Source organism: Emydura macquarii, unplaced genomic scaffold (genome assembly GCF_026122565.2).
Source record: "Emydura macquarii macquarii isolate MOO-44397 ecotype Brisbane River unplaced genomic scaffold, CSIRO-AGI_Emac_v2 contig_2205, whole genome shotgun sequence".
In the NCBI taxonomy this organism is placed as follows: domain Eukaryota; kingdom Metazoa; phylum Chordata; order Testudines; family Chelidae; genus Emydura; species Emydura macquarii.
In genome coordinates, this window is record NW_027132342.1 from 11,086,763 (window position 1) to 11,113,150 (window position 26,388).

Consider the following 26,388-nt stretch of genomic DNA (forward strand, 5'->3'; position numbering starts at 1 on the left):
ATCTTTGTCTCAAGTCAGTATGGGTGCCTGGGGTTCACACTGCGGTGTAAGCTCTGGTAATCTAATGCCATGCTGTTTCCATTACATCCTGTTAACGGGGGTTTACCGCAGATGCAAATGAACTGCTCATTGTCTCTGGTGCTACCCTGCTCTGTTTACATGGGAGAAACAAGCAAATCAGCAAACTTGTTTGTCCACTCTATCTTTGAAACGTGTTTTAGAAATGTATTTCCAGCACACGCACGCAACTCCTTAAACACCATCTGTGTACACATCACACCATGATTCTAAGGACTGGTGTGTCACCAACTTTCCTTCAATACTTCACACCACACTCTTTAGAGATAAATACCATGAGAGCCGTATTTTAGGTGTAGTATGTGTGTCAGGCCTGATAGGAGTTACAGAACACTGGGTCCCCTGCCAGTTGGCACTGAAGGGTTCTCAGGGTCTGTCACAAGGTAGCTGGTGCCTGTGGATAGACTAATCACAACTCCTCTGGATCAAAACAGGTGAGCCCAATCCGGCCAATTAAAGGGGACTGGACTACATCTGGGCCTATGAAGGCTGTTAGTGGGCATCTGGGAGAAGAAGAACTGAGAGAGGCTGAGCCCAGGGGAGGGAAAGCCACACTGGAGCAGAGCTAGCTCCTGTGCTGGGTCCCTGGAGCAAGGGACTCGGGGCTCATGGAAGCAGCCCTGTGGCTGCTGTTCCAGGAAGGGGGCAGAGCTGACTGAGGCTGGGAAACTGCCAGGAACTGGAGTGCCAGAGACCTCTGAGAGGGGTGACCCTGAAGCCTGGGGCCCAGGACTGAGTTAAAACTGTTCTGTTTGTTTGATAACCTCTGTTAAAGAAGTAAAACTCCTTGGCTAAGACTGGGCATGGCAACACATGCTTTGGAGCTGGGGAGAAGCTCCGGCCTGGTTAAAGGATCCTAGGATGGAATCTGCAGTGTCCAAAGCCGATCCTTTTGTCTTCAACCTGTAAATATTTCCAAGCTTATTAAGGCTTTTACTGTTAGTATAGTTTATTCACTATAGCTAACTGTTAGTTAGAATTTTCCCCCCAGGTAATTTTACTTGACTCCCGGTGCAGGATTTAGATTATGCCCAGGTTACCAGGATTTAACGCCTGTCTCTCTTGTCCTCTCTTTGGTGAGTGGCGACAACATGGTGGAGGGAATTGAGGGTTGGAGTTCTCTCTCCCACACCAGAGAAACAATACAGTTACAGACGCTTCCCTGATAGCCACATGGATGTTCACACAGCAGAAGGCATTTGGACACCTTGTGGAAACAGAATGCATATAAATCTTCTGGTACTAAGAAGAATCTGAGAAGCCTGCAAAGCAGTTTACTACTCATGTGATTCTGACATGTCCTGATAATATCAGACAATGTAACAACTGTCTTTTATATAAACAAGCAGGAAGCGGTGAAACACACTCACCGCTTTTCTAAAAGTGATCAATTTATGGAACTGGTATATCCAGAACCACATAATTCTGTCAGCAGTGTACCTACCAGATGCTCACAGTTTACTAGCATACAGTCTCACCAGATATTCTGCCACCAATCACAAGTGGAAACTACATGACATAGCACTGCACACCATCTTTAATGGGCATCTTCTACTTGGGAACTGTTTGCATCCCAGACAAACAAGATGTGACACATTCTGTTCCAGAGGAGCTCCAGGTACGTTTCCAAGCACAATGCTCTTCTGTTGTCCTGGAATGGCCATGTGTGAGATGCCTTTTCTCCCATCCTGTTATTACCTCAAGTTCTCCAAAAGATCTGGCGAAACAGAGCCCTAATCATCCTAACTGCTTCTAAGTGGCCCAAAGAGTAGTGGTTTTCAAGCCTTCTACAGATGTTAACCCATCCACCAATTAGCATTCCATCCTTCCCAAATCGATTGACCCAGAATAATGACAAACTCAAACATCCCAACCTGGACTCTTCATCTCAGAGGTTAGTATTTGGATGGATGTCAAATGTAGAGCACTGAGCTTGGAATCCATTGAAGCCATTCTTAATAATAGCAGAAAACATTTTCTGGTGGAATCCTATCTAGCCAAGTGGAAATGTTTCTGAATCTGGCCCAGCAAAACCCATGTTACCAGAGACAGCAGGTATTCCTCTTATTTTTGGATTATCTCCTTGCTCTCAAGATGGCAAGTCTGTGTCTGAGCTCACTTCAAGTGCACTTAGCAGCAATCAACGCATGTCACCCACCAATTGAAGGCTATTCCATCTTCACTCACCCATTGACAACTCAGTTTCGGAAAGGTGTGATTAGAACCTTTCCCTCAATAATTAATCCATTCATGTCAGAATTCATTTCAGATCACTCAAACTAATGATGCTCAAGTACACCAGGATATTTATCCCAACTATTAGCCAAGCCCCTACTAAAGAACCTTCTTGCAAATGAAATGGTGCCATATAAAAATCCATGTAAAAACAACAACAAAACCCCCTACACATTCTAAATGAGAAATAAATGTATCAGTTTAAATTGGATTTATGGAGAAAGATTAAAAAAAAAAACGAGGAGGAATAATGACACTGAATGGGAGCCTTAGCAAACCTAAAACTGAAAATTATCAAATTTGTCTCAGTGTCTTCATGATTGAATTGCTCTTGTTCATTCTCTCTCCTCTTATGATTACTGTAACTTGCATCCACAATCCGTTAGTGATCTGACATTTCTTTAGCAGAGTGGCAGGTTGCAAGCCTTTTGTCTCACAAGGCAAGATTGGTCACTTTCTTAGGAGATAAACAGAGAGAAGGTAGTTTTACATCATGTGTAGCAATAGGAATGCACGTCTACTGACATCAGGGTGACTTTGTGGCTACTGTGGTTGTGAATTATTCTATCACCAGATTGCAACAGGCAACAGCAGGGTTGCACTGTGTTGTGGAACTTAGAGGAACCATGCACTTGGGTCCCTGTTTTACACGTGATAGTGAGCATGTGGACTGCTGCACCCATACGTAGACACACTGAAATACATAGTGCATGGGCAGTCTGCCTGGATGCTATCATGTGCAAGATCAGAGTCATAAACTGGGTTGGATTTTTAGCAGCAAATCCCAAAGTCCTTACTCAGAAAAAACTCTAATTGAAGCTAAAAGTTGGTTGTCTTCCCTTCATTCCCCCACAGTAAGGGGACACATTCTTGCTTCAGTTACACCAGTGTAAATCGAATGCAACTCTTCAGTAGAGCATAACTGAGAGCACCCGCTCTATATTTACAAGCATTGGTTATGTACTAAGTATGATTGTATTAGAAGTGTATTTTGTTCCAGTCCAGCAGCACTCGTATTGTCAGAGGTATACATGAGGCTAGAGCAGTGTTTCTCAACTGGTGTTCCATGGAACCCTGTTAGGGTTCCGCGAGCAGCTGTTCTCCGCGCTGCCCGCGCCGCCAAGAAAGGGAAGATGTCCCGGATTTTTCGGCGGAGGGTATGGAGTGTAAGTGTAATTTAACTGAGAAACGACCTAGTTGTTTGTGTTGAGTTTGGGGGGGTTCCACAATTATTCATAGAGTTCAAAAGGGTTCCGTGGCCAAATTTAATTGAGAAACACTGGGCTAGAGGGTACTGAAGGAAAGCTGCTCGTGTTAGAGCTTTTACTGAAAAAGCTCATAGGCTTGAGGATGGACATAGGTTTGATAGTTCCAAGATGCTAACTTAATCAGTCAGTATGAATCCTTTATACTATTTAATAGTTAAGGGATTTTCCAAAGTACTCACTGTTGGTCTAACTCTGCTCCCATTGGAGATAACGGTAAAACTCTCACTGTCTTCACTGGAAACTGAATTAAGCCAACACTGAGAATCCCACTTTAAAAATTGTAAATATAAAGGCTCTCCTTTATAATGTTAACATTTATCTCAGGCTGACATTTCATATTGGTTCTGTCTTCTAGCAAGCAGCCTTCCCAGAGTTGTAATGAAAACTGGGATATCAAAAAATGACAAGCCCTGATTCAGGGTCCCTCACTGTTATCTCAAATGGCAGGTGAAGAAGTATTTTGTTGGGCATATCTGGGGAGGAGAGTTGGAGGAAATTTTCATGTTGGATCACTGATGCATGTCTTTCTGGGGCAGCTCTTTCCTAAGAGGAGTTCATTAGGTCATGTCGAAGTTTTTAACATTGTGGGCCGGGATTGTCAAAAGAGCCTAAGGGAATTAGGCATCTAAATCCCATTGAAAGTTACTGGGAGTTTGGAGCCTAACTCACTTAGGCCTTTTTTAAGGCCATAGTGAATTGGGCTTAATTTACAAGTGAGGCAAAGAGCTTATCAGTTTAGTTTATAACTCTTCAACCTTATGTTGCCCGCAATGGCCAAAGTCTCATATGTGAATATTAAATGATTATGCTCAACCTGTTTAAGCCCCAAAATTATATCTCCTTTTAAGGAAAAAATGTAATCTTTGTGAATATTCCTTGGGAGGATTGGGGGAAAGAGGGAGAAAAGAGATATTTTGAATCTATCAAGAGAACACGATGAAGTATGGTTATATAAAGATTTTATTGGCATGAGTTAAGGATCACCATATTATTCATGAGGACTACAGGCAGAAATGAGTTATATAGGGCACTCCAAATGAGTGTCAATAAAACTTTTATACCACACCACACTCTTAGGTATTTTGTTTATGCCACATATTTGACAGAAAAGCTATTTTAGGCATTTTTAAAGAGTTTTAAAAAAATTTATTGGTGCCACTTTTTGCAACCCTCTGTCCCTAACTGCAGGCTGCCTTCATTTTGGGTGTCCATTTGCATAGATGGAAAATTATCTTGTTGAGGGGGAAAAAAAGAACTTTAAAAATTATACTATTATTTCATCTAAAATAACTTTCCTGGAAATCAAGATGTGGACAGTGGAAAGGAGGGAGTTGATACTCAGCTACAGGAACTGATGACTGGAATGGGATATTGAATGACTTCACTTAATTCCTTGCTTTTTACAGTTTACATTGGTGCAGCCTCCCAACTTTAAATCAAACTTGTACTTGGCAGGCTGAAAAGAATATGAAGTAGGTCTCTGGCCCAAGGAATTTACAATCTGCCTAAGGTCCTGATCCTGCAAATGTCATTCAGCAGGGTTCCATGTAGGCACACGGTCTGTCCGCATGAGTCAAAAACAGGATCAGGGCCTATATGTGGTATCCATTTTTAAAGAGACATGATCAATCTTATTTATCCCTTCTCTCCTCTATCATTCCCCCACCCAAATTTTAAAATAACCCTATATAGCTTCTCTGAGGATTTATGTATGAGAGGAGGGATGGTCAGGGCACTAGACTGGGATTTATCCCTTCTCTCCTCTACCATTCCTCCACCCAAATTTTAAAATAACCCTATATAGCATCTCTGAGGTTTTATGTATGAGAGGAGGGATGGTCAGGGCACTAGACTGGGATTTAGGAGATATGGCTCAGTTCCTGGCTCTGACACGGACTTTTTATTCAGGCAGGTCATTCAGGCCCTGATTCAGGCAATGCTCTTAAGCACATGTTCAACTTTAATTTATTTCAGTGGGACAGAATCAGGTGCTGAAATTTAAACACATGAATAAGAGCTCTACTGAATCAGGGCCTTAATCTTTATTAGCTTCAGTTTCCCCTCTGTGAAATGAACTGGAGATTATAATATTGAAACGATAAACTCTTTGATCTGATGAATACAATTGTAATGCATTAATGAGGTTCCAATTTTCAACACTTAAATACATATTGGAAGAACAGAATAGGTCGTACTCGTGGGGGAGTGGCACTGTATGTGAAAGAAAGCATAGAGTCAAATGAAATAAAAATCTTAAATTAACCAAATTGTGCTATTAGATCTCTATGGATAGTAATTCCATGCTTCAATAATAAGAATATATCAGTAGGGATATCCTACTGACCACCTGACCAGGAGGTTGAGAATGACTGTGAAATGCTCAGGGAGATTAGAGAGGCTATAAAAATTAAAAACTCAGTAATAATGGGGGATTTCAACTATCTTCATATTGATTGGGTACATGTCACCTCAGGACGTGATGCAGAGATAAAGTTTCTTGACCTCTTAAATTACTGCTTGGAGCAGCTTGTCCTGGAACCCGCAAGATGAGAGGTAATTCTAGATTTAATCCTAAGTGGTCAAAGTGGTGAATATAGCTGAACCGCTTGGTAATAGTGACCATAACATAATAAAATATAATATTTGTGTGGAGAGGGAGGACACTGAAGCAGCCCACCATGGTAGCATTTAATTTCAGAAAGAGGAACTACACAATAATGCGGATGTTATTTAAACAGAAATTAAAAGCCAAATGGAAACTTTTTAAAGACCCTATAATAAAGGCTCAGTTTAAATGTATACCCAAATTAAAAAAACATAGTAAGAGGACCAAAAAAGTGCCACCAAGTAAAAGCAGTTAGAGGCAAAAAGGCAGCCTTTAAAAACTGAACTTAAATCCTATTGAGAAAAATAAAAGGGAGCATAAACTCTGGCAAGTGAAGTGTAAAAAATTATATTTTTATTATTTTTATAATTTTATAATTATAATATTATAATTAGGAAGGCCAAAAATGTTTTTTGAAGAACAACTAGCCAAAGACTCAAAAAGTAAAAGCAACATTTTTTTAAGTACATCAGAAGTCGGAAGCCTGTAAAAAACCAGTGGGGCCACTGGACAACTGAGATGCTAAAGGAGCATTCAAGGAAGATAAGGCTATTGTGGAGAAACCAAATGAATTCTTTGAATCAGTCATCAAGTCGGAACATGTGAGGCTCAAACCTGAGCCGTTCTTTTTAGATGACAAATCTGAGTAACTATCTCATACTGAGGTGTGAATAGAGTTGGTTTTGGAAAAAATTGATAAACAGTAATAAATCACCAGGATCAGATGGTATCCACCAAAGAGTTCTGAAGGAACTCAAATGTGAAATTGCAGAACTACTAACTGTTGTATGTAACCTATCACTTAAATCAGCTTCTCTACCAGATGACTGGAGAATGGCTAATGTGGCACCTTTTTTAAAAAGGTTCCAGAGGTGGTCCCGGCAATTACAGGCCAGTAAGCCTAACTTTAGTACCAGGCAAATTGGTTGAAACTATAATAAAAAATAGAATTATCAGACACATAGATAAATACGATATGTTGGGGAAGAGTCAACATGTTTTTTGTAAAAGGAAATCATGCCTCACCAATGTACTAGAATTCTTTGAGTGGGTCAACAAACATATGGACAAGGGTCCATGGACAGATTGTCAATGGACAGTCCATATTATGTACTTAGATTTTCAAAAAGCCTTTGACAGGTTAAGTGGTCATGGGATAAGAGGGAAGGTCCTCTCCTGAATCAGTAACAGGTTAAAAGATAGGAAACAAAAGGTAGGGATAAATGGTCAGTTTTCAGAATGGAAAGAGGTAAATAGTGGTGTCTTCCAGGTCTGTACTGGGACCAGTACTTTTCAACATATTTATAAATGTTCTGGAAAAAGAGGTAAACAGTGAGGTGGCAAAATTTGCAGATGATACAAAACTACTCAAGATAGTTAAGTCCAAAGCAGACTGCAAAGAGTTAATGAGATCTCACAAAACTGGGTGACTGGGCAACAAAATGGCAGATGAAATTCAGTGTTGATAAATGCTAAGTAATGCACATTGGAAACATAATCCCAACTATACATATAAAATGATGGGGTCTAAATTAGTTGTTACCACTGAAGAAAGATACTTTGGCGTCATTGTGGTTAGTTTTCTGAAAACATCCACTCAATGTGCAGTGGCAGTCAAAAAAGCTAACAGAATATTGGGAATCGTTAGGAAGGGGATAGATAATAAAATAGAAAATATCATATTGTCTCTATAAATCCATGGTACACCCACATCTTGAATACTGTATACAGATCTTGTCAACCTATCTTAAAAATATATATGTTGGAATTGGAAAAGGTACAGAAAAGGGCAACTAAAATGATTAGAGGTATGGAAAAGTTTCCATCTGAGGAGAGATTAATAAAACTGGGATTTTTCAGCTTGGAAAGGAGACAACTAAGGGAGGATATTATAGAGGTCTATAAAATCATGATTGCTATGGAGAAAGTAAATAGGAAGTGTTACTTTCTCCTCATAACACACAAACTAGTGATCACCAAATGAAATTAATAGGCGGAGGTTTAAAATGAACTAAAGAAAGTATTTCTTCACACAATGCACTGTCAACCTGTGGAACTCCTTGCCAGAAGATGTTGTTAAGGCCAAGACTATAACTGGGTTCAAAAAAGAACTAGATAAGTTCATGGAGGATAGGTTAATCAATAGCTAATAACAGGATAGATAGAGATTGCTATTTGCCAGAGGCTGGGAATGGCCGCTGGGATGGATCACTTGATGATTACCTGTTTTGTTCATTCCCTTTGAAGCACCTGCCATTGGCCACTGTCGGAAGACAGGATACTGGGCTAGATGGACCATTGGTCTGACCCAGCATGGCCTTTCTTCTGTTCTTATGTAAAAAATCTCAATGTGTGCCAGCCAGTTGTGGCATTGTCCTTTGGCATACACCCTGCAAGCTCCTGTAAACTCCTGTTGCTCCACTCTATTGCCTTTATAATCAAGGAACACCACAGCCCAGCTTAAGTGCAGAGTGCAGTGTTGACCTTGGCTAGTTATTGGCATCATTCTCAATTGTCTCTAGTCGGTTTTAAAAATCTCATTGTGGGAAGATAGAAAAAATTTTAGTTCATCTAGTGATTGCCACTGCTGGGACAGAGGAAGAGGGAAAATGCAGCAATTGCAACAATTACACAGCTTTGGCTTGTTTTTAAACACTGAACCATTATCACAAACATTTCAAGGTTCTTTAATTTTTGCTATAATCTTTCCTGTTTTTCTATGCTGTGCACGTGCGACCAGGGAGAAAGAAAAATTCTAAGACAAATCTCAGCATGTCACAGTGGGGAGAAAATGAAAAAGAGAGAGAGAGATTATCTACCAAGAATACTTAATGGTGGTTCAGAACAATGTGTTCACTACCCTCAATGAGTTATCACTAGTCCAAAAACTAGAACTGAGTCATTTGACATGTAACATGCTGCACTAACTAATAATATGGTCTACTCCAGAAAATACTTTCCCTGACTAGTGTGTGTTAGAACTGATCCCTTTTAAACTGGCATATTGTTGTAATACGATTCAGACATATGAAAATATACTATATGTCAAAACACTCTGCAGTATTGCTGCTACTTAAGCAGGAAGTATAGGATATCTTTTATTCCAAAATTGCCAGTAGTAATTGCTGCTTTTCACATTGCGCCATCAGCAGTACAGAACAGCTGAGTGTGTCGTTATCCAGAACAAGAAGAAAGAAGAATATAGATTATGGGCAAGATCCCTGATTGTAAATGGAAATAATTCCACTGACCTCAGTGAAGCTGGACTCATGTATGCCAGCTGAAGTTCTGCCGTTGTCATTGGAAGATTAGTAATTTGATGCTAAGAGGCATATTCTAACATGCTGGGAGATATGCAGTAGAGATTTTCAATAAGATGCATCTAAAATTAAAAGACATTCTTTGTGGTTTACAATCCCTATAAAACAAGGACTTTCTTTTGTACGGTGGTGCCCTCCTTCAAAGGGAACAGTGATTCTATACAAAATAGTAGAACTCGCGGAAATTGTCACCTTGCAGCTATTTTCTCTCAGAAACTGGAAAAATATTCATAAACTAATACTCAATATGAAGTACTATAAAAGAACTTTAAAATGCAGAAAGTTATGAATAGCAATTACAAAAATACCCTGTGTATTAATGTTGGTGTCCCTGTAGTGAATAGCTTTAATAGAAAGAGAAACAAAAACAATAAATGTATCTTCTAAGGGGATGAGAATAGGTGCCATGAGTTTAAATTGTTGATAGTGAATATCTAATATCTAAATTGACTAATGATCAAGCTTTCATTGAAGTCAATGAGAGTTGTTCTGCTGATTTTAATGAGAGTTTCATCAGACCCTAAACATTGAGGGTATTGTTTAAATAAATAGAATGCAAATATATGTTATAACAGCAGGGGTAATGTTATACCTCTCCTGATAAAGATTCCTGTAATCTCTCTCCCTCTGTCTTCATTGCTGTAACCTCCTCCTGTCTAACATCAACATTGCTCCCTCTCTTGGTTGTCCCTCAGTTCTCCATGACAGTTGCTGACTTTTATGGAAGTTGGAATGAGATCTGGAGTGGTCACCCCATCCCCTTTTGAAATCTCTTGGTATTACAGTTGAGCTGCTTGTGAATATGCTCTGGAGAGGAAGAATTCATGCACTTCAGAACCAGTGCCAGAGCCAGTATCATTCTATTGTAAAACGCTTGCATAATGTCTCCATGCTAGCACTGACCACTAGCTGCACAGTGCCACTGCAATTACAGATACAGCCTTTGTAATATGGCTGAAGGCCAGAAAGTATGTAAAAAGCATGTTGTAGGGTTTCATTGCAGTGAGGGAAATCAGGCTGGGGGTGCTAGGTTGTGGGCCTCAATACTATACCAAAACCTGTTGGCTGTTGGCCCCCAAATAGCTATGGGCCACACAATATTACCTGCAGGACATTTGTGGCCCTCAGGCTTCCAGGTAGTTATCACAAGCTTATTGTACATAATTGTGTGATACTGTACCTAGACCTGGCCCTACAGTGAGGTTATAAATTCTTTCACTGGCTAGTCGAGAGCTATTTTTATATTGAAATGAATGATTCCTGGCACGTGTGGGTCAGAACAAGAAGATGCATGATTAGATCTTGATACTGCACCTATCAGCAGCAGTATATGATTAGAATTACTTTCCTGTCCATGTTCAAACTCCTGTTCTGTCTGAGCAAAATTTTTTCCTTGTTGTTGACCTTCCTTCCTTCTACCCTACCCCCCATGCATATATAGACACATTGTCTGATGTCAAGGTAACAGGTAAAAGGAGTAGTGTAAAGTAGTGCAAGCTCTGTTGCTCCATGTTCATTCTAAGATAATGGCCACAGGTACTGGAGTATTCTTGAGGAAGCAGGAAGTCTCAGATTTCAGGGAATTGCTTCTATTAAATTATTACATCAAGAACAAAGCAGATGAAAGTGGTTTTAATTCTCTTACAAAGAGGCCCCAAACACTGTTGGCTCTGTATCTCTCTCAAGCCTACTTCCTCTTTCTTCCGCACTTCCTGTTAGATACACTGCCATAAGAGAGCACAGTGTTCACACACGTGCGCGCACACACACAGCGCTATATCTAACGTGTATGTCTCATTGGAGGGCTGGGAATCTATCTCCCCTTTACAAAGGTAGAAAGCTCACAATGCTTGCTCTGCAAGGCCATGAGAAACTCCAGTTTAAAATTGGGACACATTTATGTACACAAAAGCTGTTACTAGACCAGAACTGAATTTTGTTCCCCTGGCAGGGGTAACTTCGTGAAAAGGAGGAGGAAACATTTGTGTGGCAGGTTGATTTTTCTTTAAATGATAGTGGTTTAAAGCTGCTCAGGCATTTGAAATAGTAGAATGAGATCAAGGGAGTTAGATTAGTGGGCCTACCAGAGATACATGATAAATTGATTATCACATGGCTCTGTAATCTAAACATGGATATAATGTGTGTGTATATTAAACACATTAAAGCAGTCCAAAAATTGGAAAAATATCCACAAACATTTTTGTAAATGTGCAGGGGGCAACGGCTGGGGGAAGGCGGAAGATGCAGAGTGGCTAGACAAAGAGACAGGAGACTCAGAAGATGGGGGAGGAGGGCAATTCATTAACTATGAAACTTTGATTCATCCCCAGAGCAGATCCATCTTCTGCACTGAATAAGGCGGGGGTCTTGTGGAAAAATAGTATGTGACCATGTAACTTTAGATATATATATGTAAAGAGCTGGTCAAAATAAACATACACATCCACGCAAATATGATACTAACAGCAAGTAATTAAAACATAAAAATAAAAATCATAGGAATGTAGGGCTGGAAGGGACTTTGAGAGGGCATCTAGTCCAGCCCCCTGAGCTGAAGCAGGACTAAATATACCTAGACCATTGCTGGCAGGTATTTGTCCAACCTATTCTTAAAATCCACACAGGGATTCCACAGCCTTCCATGGGAGCCTACTCCAGAACTTAACTACTCTTCTAGTTAGAAAGCTTTTTGGAATATCTAACCTAAATCTCTCTTGCTGAAAATTAAGCTGATTAATGCTTGCCTTACTTTCAGTGGACATGGAGCACAATTGATAAGTCTTCTTTATAATAGCCTTTAATATATTTGAAGACTATTATCAAGTGCCCCCTCAGTCATCTTTTCTCAAAACTAAACATGCCCAATATTTTGAATCTTTCCTCATATGTCAAGTTTTCTAAACTTTTATCATTTCTGTAGCTCTCCTCTGGATGCTTTCCAATTTATGCACATCTTTCTTAACATATAACTCCCAGTACTTGATACATTACTTCAGCAGAGGCCTCATTAGTGCCAAGAAGAGCAGAACAATCATCGCCCATGTCTTATATAGTACGTTCCAGTTAATACGCCACAGAATGATATTTGCCATTTTCACAACATCATCATATTTTTGGTTCCTATTCAATTTTGTGATCCAGTATAATCCCCAGATCCTTTTCAGCAGTACTGTCACCTAGCCAATTATTCTCTAATTTGTAGCTGTGTATTTGATTTTTCCTTCCTAAGTGAAGTACTTTGCACTTATCTTTGTTGAATTCTATCTTGTTGATGTCAGACCAATTCTCCAATTTGTCAAGGTCATTTTGAATTCTAATCCTGTCCTCCAAAGGGCTTGCAACCCCTCCCACCTTGTCATGTTCATATTTTACGAGCATACTTTCCGCTCCATTATCCAAATCACTAATGAAAATATTGAATAATACTGGATGCAGGACTGACCTCTGTGGGGCCCCAGTAGATATGGCTTCCAACTATGACAGCAAACCACTGATAACTACACTTCAAGTATAGTCTTTCAGCCAGTTATGCACTGACTGTCACAGTTCTGTGCAATTGCACCTGTATTCTCCCTCTTTGGTTCGACAAGGACACCCATTCTCAGGCTTCCAGCTCCCCGGACATCAACTGCCTTGGAAAGACACACGTGTCTCCCTCCTGACTGGGGTTTTTACAGGCTACACAGTTTCCTGCCTACACTGTAAATTCCACACATTGCTTAAAATGACCTGCTTTGCTTTCTCCTCGGAGTCTCTAAACAGTGTAATTGCCCATTGATATAAGTTACCAAGCAACTTTTCATAAGCAAGAACATTTATTCTTAAGGTGAAAGCATTACAGAGAAAACATTTAAAACATTAAATGAACCTAAACTCATGCTCATAAGCTTACGAGAGATCACCCCATCTCCAACGAGAGCTCTGGCAGATGAACAGATCTTCAAACCCCACCAAGAGGTTTTTATGGTTACAAGTTCAAAAACTGCCTTGGCTGGGAACAAACATGCCCATGAATGTCTTCTTTATACAGTTTGGATCTTTGATCCTAACAGTGTGAATAGGTAATCGGTCAGACCATAGGTTTCTCGTCCAGGAGTAGCTTTAAAAGCCTAGGTCTGGAGGTGGGGAATTCACGTTCCTTCCTCCAGGTATTTCCACCCACTAAAAGTTCACATCCTTTGAAGCTCATAATACTTCCCAGAGTTTATATTGCTCAGGTTTCCTACATGGAGATGTTCTATACAGTTCCGCTTCTGCATTTTAATACAAAGTACTCCTAAAATGCTTAAACTTAATTCAATAAGGTTTGTCCAGTATATTGCAGGAAATTACCATATCTGTCGCACCCACCTTATAGCAATTTCATTTAGACCACATTTCCCTAGTTTGCTTCTGAGAATGTAATGTGGGAAGGTCAGAAGCCTTACTAAAATCAAGATACAGCATGTCTACTCTCTTTCCCTCCCCTACCCCATCACACCTAGCCACTAGGTCAGTAACCCTGTCAAAGAAGGATATTAAGTTGTTTTGACATGATTTGTCCTTGACAAATCCATGGTGGCTATTACTTATTACCCTATTATCCTCTAGCTGCTTACAAACTGATTGTTTAATAATTTGTTCCAGTATGTTTTCAGTTATTTAAGTTAGGCTGACTGGTCTATAATTTCCTGGGTCCTCTTTGTCCCCACTTTTAGAGATAGGTACCACTTTTGCCCTTCTCCAGTCCTGTAGGACCTCACCACTCCTCCTTGAGTTCTTGAAGATCATCTGTAATAGTTCCAAGATTACTTCAGCCACTTCCTTAAGTACCTAGAATCAATTTAAGCAGGCCCTGACAACTTTAATACATCTAACCAATTTACATATTCTTAACCAGTTCTTTCCCTTTTCTGGCTTTTGTTCCTTCCACTTAGTGGTTAACATTGTGCTAAGCATCTGATCACAATTAACCTTTTTAGTGAAGACTAAAGCAAAATAAGCATTAAACACCTCAGTCTTCTTTATGTCATCCATTGCTCTCCTTTCTCTTTAAGAAGTTGACCCACTCTTTCCTTTGTCTTTCTCTTGCTCCTAAGATATTTATAGAACCTCCTCTTATTGTGTTTCATGTCCCTCGCTAGGCGTAATCCATTTTGTGCCTTAACCTTCCTGATTTTGTTTCTATATGTTTGTGCATGTCTCTGGTACTCGTATTTAGCAATTTGTCCATGTTTCCACTTTTTGTAGGATTTCTTTTTTGATTTTCAGATCATTAAAGAGCTCCTGATGCAGCCATATTGGCCTCTTACTGTTCTTCCTATCTTTCCTTTGCATCTGAATAGTTTGATGTTGTGCCTTTAATAGTGTCTCTTTGAGGGCCACCTATCCTGAACTCTTATTTCCCTTAGCTTTTGTTCCCATGGGACCTTACCTATCAGCTCTCAGTTTGTTAAATACACCTCAACTAATGTAATTCATGTATTTTTACAAAATAATGAGCAAACCATAAGCAGAGGGAGAGAAGAAATCCTAATAAATCTGAAATGAAAAAGTATACCCCTCCACTTGAGCTGTTCAAGCTCATAATAGTGCTGTGAGGGTATGATTTGATGTGTGTGAGATCTTGGGTGAACATCTTACATTTGCTGTGTATCAGCCACAGTGACTGCAATCTCTGAAAGATGATTAATACATTCACAGACTTCTGTACTACTTTGTCTTAGTGCTCAGAGTTTGTTAATAAACATGATTTTGATTTCAAATAGCAAACACACAATTATGCATGTAAATATATACCATTTTAAAACCTGAGTTCTGCCTTTTTTGGTTGTTGAGTGCTCTAAAACAGTAATGGAATACTCAAAAAAATACTGACCGTCTTTTTATTATACTTTCAAAACCTGTCAAATCTGAACATATTTTTTCTATTTTTTTTAACAAGGGAGATAATTGCAGAATTTTCTGTTCTATCTAGATTAAGAAAATGCTGTGTTCGATATTTGCCTCAGCTGCTCACTCATGAAAGAGAGAGAGAGAGAGAGAAATCTCATTTCATGGGGATCATTCAGAGCATTAATAAACTCAACCTCACTGCATCACGTTGCCTTCAAAAATAAATAGTACAATATCCTTTTAATTATACATACATAGTAGTTTAAAAGGAGACAAATGACAAAGAAAAATCTACATGATAAAAGCCCACTAAACTTGCAGCATTCCTTGATCAAGACTTCTTATAAAACAGTCACAGCAAAGTCCTCCTCTCTGTGTCTTTAAGCCTTCCTAAAACCCTTCCACTAAAGACATACAGCAAAATCCAATCAAAAACATCACCATTGTCGTCACTGCATTATTGTTATAAGCAACCCTGCTGTGGATTGCTAATCTAAGAGAACAATAACCACAGTGAAAACAATCAAAAGTGGGGTAAAGTTAGACTGGAACATCATTCTGCCTTATTATCCTTGATTCTGTTTCAGAACAGTAAACAGCACTTACTTATTGCTTGGCATGAAATGTGTGTATATTTTTTTTCTCTACCAGGAAAAAAGACATTTAGGCATGACTCTTTGTATAAAATTTAGACGTGCTAGTTTCAATAGGGCATTGGTTTGGATTTGGTTAGAGCTTTGACGGGGGAGGTGCTGTTTTATCATTGTAGAGAACTTGAGTGTGATGCAGGCACTTGCTTTTAATGTATGGTATCAAATGTATCTCTTTAGATTTATTTGGAGGCTGCTCTTTTCTTTTAGTCTATAAATGTCATTTAAATGTGGTTGCACTTTTATTTCTTCCAACAGTCTCAAGGACAAAAATAAAGGTCAACTAATCCCACCAGTAATGAAGCAAACTGTGTGCTACCTGAAAAGTAAAGGTGAGATCAGTTTTTGTTTTGGGGGGAAATATCTGCACAATGACATCATTATGAAATTACACAGATCTCAGGGCCCAGTTCACCAAAGATCTAGGCACATACCTAATTTGAAGCATATGCTTCAAAGAAACCAGTGTCTTCAGTGAAAACTAAGCAGATGCTCAAGTGCTTTGCTGAATAGAGGCCTGAATTGACAAAAACTCTGGTAGGATCATGTTATTATTACATGGTTGTCCCACAGGGTAAAAAAAAGCTAGTGGAAGGTTGTTTTGTTTTGTTTTGTTTACTTTCACATCCAGGAAATGGCAAGTGAAAAAAAAATTCTTGACATACACTTCCTAGCCCATATTGTGCCATTGATTTTTTTAAAAGTAGAACTCCCAGTAAAAATCAATGGGGAGTTCAGCTTTAAAAAAAATCAATGTCATAAGAAACTCAGACCTGAAAAAAACCTACTTTACAGGAGTGAGCCTGCAGTCCTCACTCAGCAAAATATTCCCATTGACATCAAAGTTCCTTTCACCGCAGGTCAGACCCTACATTTATAGTTTATAAAATGTATATCTGTTACCAACTGAGGGCAGCATTGTTGGTTCCCATGCAGGGAAATGTGAAAGCATGAGAATACTCTCCTACTTCTCTGTGCCAGCTACCCAAAAGGGTGCTCCTTTCCTTTTCACACAGCTGGCCAAGGAATTGGGCAGGGGGGAGGGGTCTTGGCCCCACCCTAAATGAATCAGCCAGTGCCGCTGATCAGCACAAAGAAGCAGCATTGTATGATAGGTTCAGGGTTCATGTAGGTTACTTTCCACTAGAAAAGAGGAGGAGGGGTGGACAAGGATCAGTTTCTGACTCTCAGAGCATCACATTCTGGTTCCTGGTCTTCTGATGCATTGCAACTAGGTACTTTGAGCCTTCATGTTTTAATGAAAATATAATACTTTTTGTCCAAAGATCGCAGAGTTTCACAAACATTAATGAAACTTCACAGCAGCCCTGTAGGGAAGATTACATTATCATCCCTGTTTTATGGATAGTTAAACTGAGACACGGCGTGGTTAAGTTACTTGCCCATTCTCACATAGTAAGTCAGTGGAAGAAAAGGAATGGAACCCAAGAGTACAGACGACATCTGTATGAAACTTTAATAACAGAACATGAATAAATCCAAGTGAAAAAAACAGTGGCTTGGATTCTTCTTTAAAAGCCAATCTTTGGGCTTAGTGTGCCAAAAGATTCACTAAGGATGGGTAACCTTTTGAATGGGTTTTGAAGAAATCTTGGCCGATTTTTTTGGTTTTTTTTGCTTTCTATGTTTGTTTTGCTTCAGGTGGAAACCATATTCAGCTCTGTTTTTGCACCCAAAATAAGGCAGTTTTATCTGAGATTTCCTTTTTTTAAAAAGTTACTTGTTTTGATGATTCATCGGTACCCAGAATAACCATATGCATTCAGGGTATCACTCACCCCATTTACAGAAGGGGGTTCACACAAGGCCTATGCGGCACCTAAGTCCCATGATAGATTTTGTACTGGCTTCTGGAGGGGTGAATTTCACCCTCAGTGTTCATAGTCAATGAGATTTGAGTTTGTGAGCTCATTTTAAACCAGAACGCAAATGGTTCAAACCTATTTAAATTGCCTCTGGGAAGCATCCGTACTAATCACTGCAGAGAAAATAATTCCCCTTCTTGCTCTATTGCTGACTCTCTGGATGAAATACTGACTCTGTTGAAGTCAATGACAAAGCTCCCATTGACTTCAATGGAGCCTGTGGATAGACCCATAATTTCTTGGTCTAATCATGAGGCCCTGTAGGTTAAAATTTTAGTTTATTCCAACATTAAATAACAATCCATGTGATCCTTACTTGGGCATTCATACCTACAGTAAAATTAATTCATTGGAGCATTATCTTCATGGCCAAATGAGGGAGGTAATGAATGAATATCTGCTGCTGATTGGCAAGAAGTGGAATACAGCATCCATAAAGGTGTATAGAGCGGTTGGCTCCTTTCCTCTCATAGCAATATGGATTGCTTTCAATCACCTGCAGTATCCAGAGGCCAAATAATGGAGAGGAGGCCAATTGTGCTGTTAAAACCTCAGGTCTTCAGTATGTGAGCACCTCTATTGGGGTTTTTCCTGAGGACCTCTGGATCCAAAAGCCAGAGTTCCACTTGATTGCTACTTTTTGGAGTCTTACTTAATGGTAAGCAGAAGTAATGTTTCCAGGCCAAATCAAGAGATGGAACCATTACAAGTGTAGCACATGCCAAACATCCTGTAGCTAGGTAAAGAGAATGCATATTGTTCACTGCGAGGAATGTGTTAAGGCAAGGGAATTAGCAGCAACTTCAGACTATCCCTCTGATTGGCATTGTGAATGGGTAATTATAGCTTCTGGAGATTATCAGTGCATATTCCAATACAGGACACCCATCACCATGTGAAAGCAGTTAGCTCTATTCCAGACACATCCCACCATCAAGATTTTGACTTTACTTTGGTATATTAAACTAATCTTAATAGACTAAATCCCTCCCTCATGTTACTCCACTGATGTGTACAGAGTTAAATAAAGGATGAAGTTGTCTTGAATTATGATGCATTTAATGTCTTGAAACTAATTATAAAAATATAGTTAGATCAGTTAACATTTTGAGAGATTTTGGCTTTGGTTTTTTGGGGGGAGAGGTGCACACACACGGATATTCTCTTGAATATCTTAGAGGTTCAGCAGGAAATCAAGGTACTGTAACCATGATTATGCTCTAACAATTTGTCTTTCCATAACAATCTGCTGGACAGATTTGGTACCACACCCCCTGCACTTCAGATCTTGTTTCTTTCTTGATGTTCTCTCCAGTTGACTGCCACACTGATCCCATGCTCTCCCGCCTTGCCAACTGGTGAGTCTGGCCTAGATACCCTCTGTCTGCTATAGCAGCTACATCAAAAGAACAAAAGAAAAAGTTCAGGCTTTCAGTTTTCATTGTTATGATAAAGAAAAGCACTGGGTCAGCCTTGTCATTGAAAGTCTTTTCCTGATGAAGTGATTTTGTTACCCTGTGGGCAGTAATAATCCTTTGGCTTGCTCCAGACCAAATCTTTTTTGTTTTTGGTTAAAAAGAAACTATAATCCACCAGCTTGTTCAGTGCATTTTGCTCAGCCTGTGGAGGGCAGGAGTTAAGGAAGTGTGATGATGCTTCTGAACAAAAGTTCTAAGTCTGGATACATTCAGTTCAGTTTCTCTGTAACATTTTTCAAAGCTACATATTCTAGCCAAGCACTGGCAAGCCTAACTATTTTTCCTTTTCCTTTCTCTTCGTACTGCTGGCACAGGCTCCAGACACCTGCTGTGGGCATGGACTTTCCCAGTGCTCTGCTGTCCGCTACTTAAGCACAGATCTGCAGGGCTGTCATGTTTCCAACCACAGGGAGTTCATCATGAACCAATGTTTCTAACAGAGTGTGGTTTGTGAGTTGAGACATTTTCTGACATCCTCAGCCTCCTAGCACATGCAATGTCATTGAAATGTTAACCAGTAGATGATGGACATGCACTTTTGCACCTGCTTAAAAAGAGCATAGGTGTCATTGCATGTACTGTTCACAACAGTTTGAGTGCCTTATCTAAAGTTGGAGTCTCTCAAAGACTCCCATTGACTTCAGTAAGCTTCAGATCAGGTACTTAGAATTTGGAGCGCTCAGAGAACCAGCCTTGCATTGCGTGCTGGCAACCTCAGGGAGTCTGGCTGGCAATTCTATCCTGCATGCGCAGTGAAGGCTACAGTTCCATATCAAGGACAAAACCAATTGTGTTCAAGCCCACCTGATTGGAATCCTGTCCTGGCTGATAAGATTCCTGTGGCAAAGCAAATGCTAAACAGAGCAGGATGTAGCCCTGATGATCTTTTTTGGGTGCTGCACCAAACCAGAACAAGTTTCCACCTCTCAAGACGCAGCAGCCAGCTATTAGGTGGAAGGGTGTCCAAACTCCCTTTTCACACAGAGAGGCAAATTAACTAGATCCCTGTGCAGATATGAAAATGTGGATCTGCATCCACAAGCATCAGCGTCTATCCAATCTGCAATCCACACTGCCTGCTTTATATCTAACCACATCTGCACCACACCCACAGCCTCAGGCTGCCAATCAGCTGTTTGGCAACACCCCCCTATGCCGCCGCCACCACCTACCAGCAGCCATCCCAGGCTCCTGTGGAACAGCTGGTTGGCGGCCAGCCACGGGCCCCGCGGAACAGCCAATCAGGCTGCCTGGGAGAGCAGAGGGGAAGGAGTTCCTGGCTGCCTGGGAGGGTGGGGACAGTGGAGGGGAAGGGGGCTGGGCCGAAGGGTTGGGGAGAAAAGTGAAGGAGAGGAATGAAGGGAGCAGGAGGCAGGCTGTCCACTGGGAGGGCCTCTGGGGCTGGGATAAGGGGAGGGTCTTTTCAGAGCCTCCTGTGGTCCTGGAGCTGGCTCTTGCTTGTTGCCGCCTTTGCTAAGGGGAAGCCAGCTCTGGGCCCTGGCACTTGCTCTCTGTTCCCTAGGGGTGCCCCCATTGTGAAATCATCCCCTGCCTGGGGATCCTGACCACTTCTGCAGGGATGTAACAAATGTGGATTCCAGGAGGACTGGGGCCTGCTTCAGGGAACTGTCTTCCCCCAAGGCTGCTGGCTGGGGTAGTCATCCTGTGGTCACCAGCCCAGGGGCCCCCTGCCAAACAGCTGATCGGGGCTGGTTCCCGGGGGCCCCACAAAATAGCTGATCAGCCGGCCTTCACCCCCAGATCTTGAAGGCGGGAAAGCAGCGACAAAGGCTATGATCTTTAGACAGCTTCCCCGCTGCGGATATTCATGGATATAAAGTGGATACCCACAGATTTGCAGGGCTCTGAAAGTAACCTTCATTAGCTTGAAAAGCAAGAATCCCAAGATGGCTTCCACACTCTAATCTTGTTCTGCCACACAGATTATTGGTTTAAAAAGGGACTATATGTTGATAATCACTTGATAATGATTGGCAAGTTCATAGCTTCTAATCACATAGGAACTTTTATCAGGAATCCCTGTCTAAGGTGTCATTATTTTGCTAATAATGTTGTTATACATTTAAATAATAATTATTAATGCTATGTTTACTCATTGCCAACAATATCCCAAAGAGCTTGTAGTTCGAAAGAGAGAGACATGCAAAATGGGGAAGCAGTGGGAAATCCAGAGATTGGGATAATTTGTCAATTTAGGGCCTAACTGAAGTTGTGAGTTTTTCATAATGCAAAGAATGTAAGGCCCAGAGGGATCATTATGATCATCTAGTCTGATGTCCTGCATAACATAGCCCAAGTGAAGGTGACATCTAAGGGATAAAATTTAAGTGATGAAGTTCAGCAGAGCTTTCTCAGTTTCTCAATATTAAAGGCACAATTGCAAATTACCCCAATGCGAAGGAAAGATGGGAAGAATAGTAAGAAGCCAATATGGGTCCATCAGGAGCTCTTCAATGGCCTGAAAATCAAAAAGGGGGAAACTTGGACAAATTGCCAAGGAGGAGTACAAAAGAATAGCACAACCATGAAGGGAGAAAATCAGACAGGCTAAGGCACAAAATGAATTACATCTAGCAAGGGACATAAAAGGCAACAAGAAGAGGTTCTTTAAGTACATTAGGAGCAAAAGAAAGACAAAGCAAAAAATATAGGTCCTCTGCTTAGCAGTTATTAACTGATGACATCAAGAAGGCTGAGGTGTTTTATGCATATTTTGCTTAAGTCTTCACTGAAAAGGTTAATGGTGACCAGATACTCAACACAATTAATACTAACAACAAGAAGGAAGGAGCTCAATCCACAATCAGAAAAGAACAGGTGAAAGAATATTTAGATAAATAAGAAGTTGGCAGGAACTGATTAAATGCAACCTAGAGTGCTTAGGGACTAGCTGAAGCAATTTTTGAACAGTTAGCAGTTGTCCTCAAGAACTCATGGAGGACAGATGAGATCCCTGCGGACTGGAGAATATAAGAATGGCTCCAACCAGCCCTGTATCCTGTCTTGTGACAGTGGCCAATGCCAGATCCTTCAGAGAGAATGAGAAGAACAGGGCAATTATCACATGATATATCCCTTGTCGTCCAGTCCCAGCATCTGGAAGTCAGAGGCTTAGAGATACTGAGAGCATGGGTTTGCATCCCTGACCATTTTAGCTAACAGCTATTGATGCACCTATCCTTCATAAACTTATCTAATTCTTTTTTGAACCCAGTTATACTTTTGGCTTTCACAACATCCTCTGGCTATGAGTTCCATAGGTTGACTGTGCATTGTGTGAAGAAGTCCTTCCTTATTTACTCCTTCTCATAACACAAAAGCTAGGGGTCACCAAATGAAATCAATAGGCAGCAGGTTTAAAATAAACAAAAGGAAGTATTTCTTTGCACAACTTACAGTCAACCTGTGGAACTCTTTGCCAGAGAATGTTGTGAAGGCCAAGACTATAACAAGATTCAAAAAAGAACTAAGTAAGTTCATGGAGGATAGGTGCATGAATGGCTGTTAGCCAGGATGGGCAACGATGCAAAACTATACTCTGAAGTGTCCCTAACTTGTGTTTGCCAGAAGCTGGGAATGGGCAACAGATATTCAAGATGTAGGCACATCATAGGTTTATAAAGAGGCAATACGATATTTTCTGTATTATAATCTATCCTTTTCCTAATGATTCCCAATATTCTGTTAGCTGTTCTGACTGCCACTGCATGTTGAGCAGATGTTTTCAGAGAACTATCCATAGTGACTCCAAGATCTCTTTCTTGAGTGGTTACAGCTAATTTAGATCCCATCATTTTGTCTGTATAGTTGGGATTATGTGTTCCAATGTGCAATACTTGGCAATTATCAATATTGATCTTCATCTCCACTTTTGTTACCTGGTCACCCAGTTTTCTGAGATCTCTTTGTAGGTCTTCACAGTCTGCTTTGACTTTCTATCTTGAGTAATTTTGTATTCTCTGCAAACTTTGCCACCTCACTGTTTACTCCTTTTTCCAGTTCATTTATGAATATGTTGAACAGTACTCGTCCCAATACAGAACCCTTGTGGACACTGCAATTGACCTCTCTCCATTCTGAAAACTGACAATGTATTCCTACCCTTTGTTTCCTGTCTTTTAACCAGTTACTGATCCATGAAAGGACCTTCCTTCTTATCCTAAGACCACTTTCTTTGCTTAAGAGCCTTTGGAAAGGGACTTGTCAAAGGCTTAATGAAAGTCAAAATACACCATATCCACTAGATCACCCTTATCCATATGTTTGTTGACACCTTCAAAGAATTCTAATAGGTTGGTGAGGCATGATTTCCCTTCATAAAAGCCGTGTTGGCTCTTCCTCAACAAATCGTATTTACCTGTCTGATGATTCTGTTCTTTACAATAGTTTCAACCAAGTTAGACTTACCAGCCTGTAATTGCCAGGATCTCCTCTGGAGCCTTTTTTAAAAATTGGTGTCACATTAGCTATCCTCCAATTATCTGGTATAAAAACTGATTTAAGTGATAGCAGAACTACTAATTGTGGTAAATAACCTATTTGATATTTGAGTTTTTTCAGAACTCTTGCCTGAATACTATCTGGTCTTAGTGACTTATTAATGTTTATTTTATTAATTTGTTCCCAAACCACCTCTGTTGACATCTCACTCTGGGACAATTCCTCAGATTTGTCACCTAAAAAGAATGGCACAGGTGTGGGAATCTCCCTCACATTCTCTGCAGTGAAGACCAATGCAAAGAATTAATGTAGTTTCTTTGAAATGGCCTTTTCTTCCTTGAGCAACTCTTTTCACACCTCAATTGTCTAGTGGCCACAGTGATTGTTTGGAAGGCTTCCTGATTCTGGTGCACATAAAAAAGAAATTGCTGTTAGTTTTTGTGTCTTTTGCTGGCTGCTCTTCAACCTTTTTTTTTCTTGGCTTGCTTAATTATACGTTTACATTTAGGAACATAAACTCTGGCAAGCTTTCTGTTTATCTCAGTAGGATTTGACTTCCAATTTTTAAAAGGATGCCTTTTGCCTCTAACTGACTCTTTTTCTCTGTTTGGCCATGGTGGCATTATTTTGGTCCTCTTAGTGTTTTTTTAAATTTGAAGTATACATTTAATTTGAGCCTCTATTATGGTGTTCTTAAAAAGTTTCCATGCATCTTGTAGGCATTTCACTCTTGTGACTATTCCTTTTAATTTCAGTTTAAATAGCTTCCTCATTTTTGTATAGTTCCCCTTTCTGAAGTTAAATGCTACTCTGGTGGGCTTCTTTAGTATTTGCCCACCGTCCCCAACAAGGATGTTAAATTTAATTGTACTATGGTCACTATTACTGAGTAGTTCAATTATATTCACCTCCTGTGTGCCACTTTGGACTAAATCAAGAATCGCCTCTCCCATTGTAGATTCCAATACTGGATGCTCCAAGAAGCAGTTATTAATGGTGTCTAGAAACTTTATCTCTGCATCCTGTCCTGAGGTGACATGTACCCAGTCAATATGGGGATAGATAAAATCCCTAATTTTTATTGGTTTTCTATTTTTATAGCCTCTCTAATCTCCCTGAGCATTTCACCATCACCATTCTAGTGAGGTGATCAATAATATATTCCTACTTCTATATTCTTATTATTTAAGCGTGGAATTTCTATCAGCAGAGATTCTTTGGTATAGCTTTATTCATTTAAGATTTTTACTTTGTTTGATTATGCTTTTTTTCCACATATAGAAGAGCAAACATAGCAACTATCTTTAAAAAGAGAAACAAAGGGACCGAGGGAATTATAGACCAGTCAGCCTAATTTCAATACCAAGACAGATTCTGGAACAAATTATTAAACAATTAATTTGTAAGTACCTAGACGATAATAAGGTTATAAGGAATAGCCAGAATGTATTTGTCAAGAAGAAATCATGCCAATATATTTTCCTCTTTTGATAAGGTTCAGGCTTAGTGGATAGAGGGGAAGCAGAAGACATGGTATCTTGATGTTAGCAAGGCTTTCTGACACAGTTCCACAATGACATTCTCATAAGCAAACTAGGAAATGTGATCTAGATGAAATTACTACAAAGTGAGTGCACAGCAGGTTGAAAGACTGGACTCAAAGAGTAGTTATGGGTTTGCCGTCTGACTGGGAGGGCATATTTAGTTGGGTCCCGCAAGGATCAGTCCTGTGTCCAGTACTATTAAATATTTTCATTAATGTCTTGGATAACGAAGTGGAGAGTACACTTAACAAAATGTGCAGATGACACCAAGCTGAGAGCTGTTACAACCATTTAGGATTTAAAACAACCTTGAAAAATTGGAGAATTGGTCTGAAATCAGCAAGGTGAAATTCACCAAAGACAAGTGCAAAGTAGTGGGGGAAGGGAAAATCAAATGCACAGCTACAAAATGTGTAATAACTTGCTAGTGTGGTAGTATTGCTGAAAAGGATCTGGGAGTCATAATGGATCACAAATTGAATAGGCCTCAACAATGTGATGCAGTTACAAAAACAGCTAATATCATTCTGGGGTGTATTAACAGAAGTGTTGTATGTAAAACATGAGCGGTAACTAACTGTCCCATTTTACTCAGTACCAGTAAGGCTTCAGCTGGAGTACTGTGTCTGATTCTTGGTGCACCACACTTTAGGAAAGATGTGGACAAATTAGAGAGGGTCCAGAGGAAGGCTATAAACATGATGAAAGGTTTAGAAAACCTGACATATGAGGAAAGGTTAAAAAAATTGGGCATATTTAGTCTTGAGAAAACGATATGATGGAAGGACCTGATAACAGTCTTCAAATATGTTAATGGCTGTTATAAAGAAGACTGTGATCAATTGTCCTCCATGTTTGCTGAAGGTAAGACAAGAAGCTATGAGCATAATCTGCAACAAGGGAAATGTAGGTTAGATACTTGGAAAAACTTTCTAACTATAAGGGTAATTAAGGTCTGGAATATGCTTTCCAAGGAGGTTGTGGAA

General features: G+C 40.0%; 1 protein-coding gene across 5 annotated transcripts in view; it reads left to right on the forward strand.

Annotated features, from left to right (window-relative positions):
• Positions 1-26,388, forward strand: part of ARHGAP8 (Rho GTPase activating protein 8) — a 126,320-nt gene that overhangs the window by 81,084 nt on the left and 18,848 nt on the right. For all 5 annotated transcript variants that reach the window (XM_067559346.1, XM_067559345.1, XM_067559344.1 and 2 more), the window contains one exon: positions 16,292-16,365. In XM_067559346.1, coding sequence (XP_067415447.1) covers positions 16,292-16,365 — 74 coding nt within the window. The remainder of the gene's footprint in view (positions 1-16,291; positions 16,366-26,388) is intronic.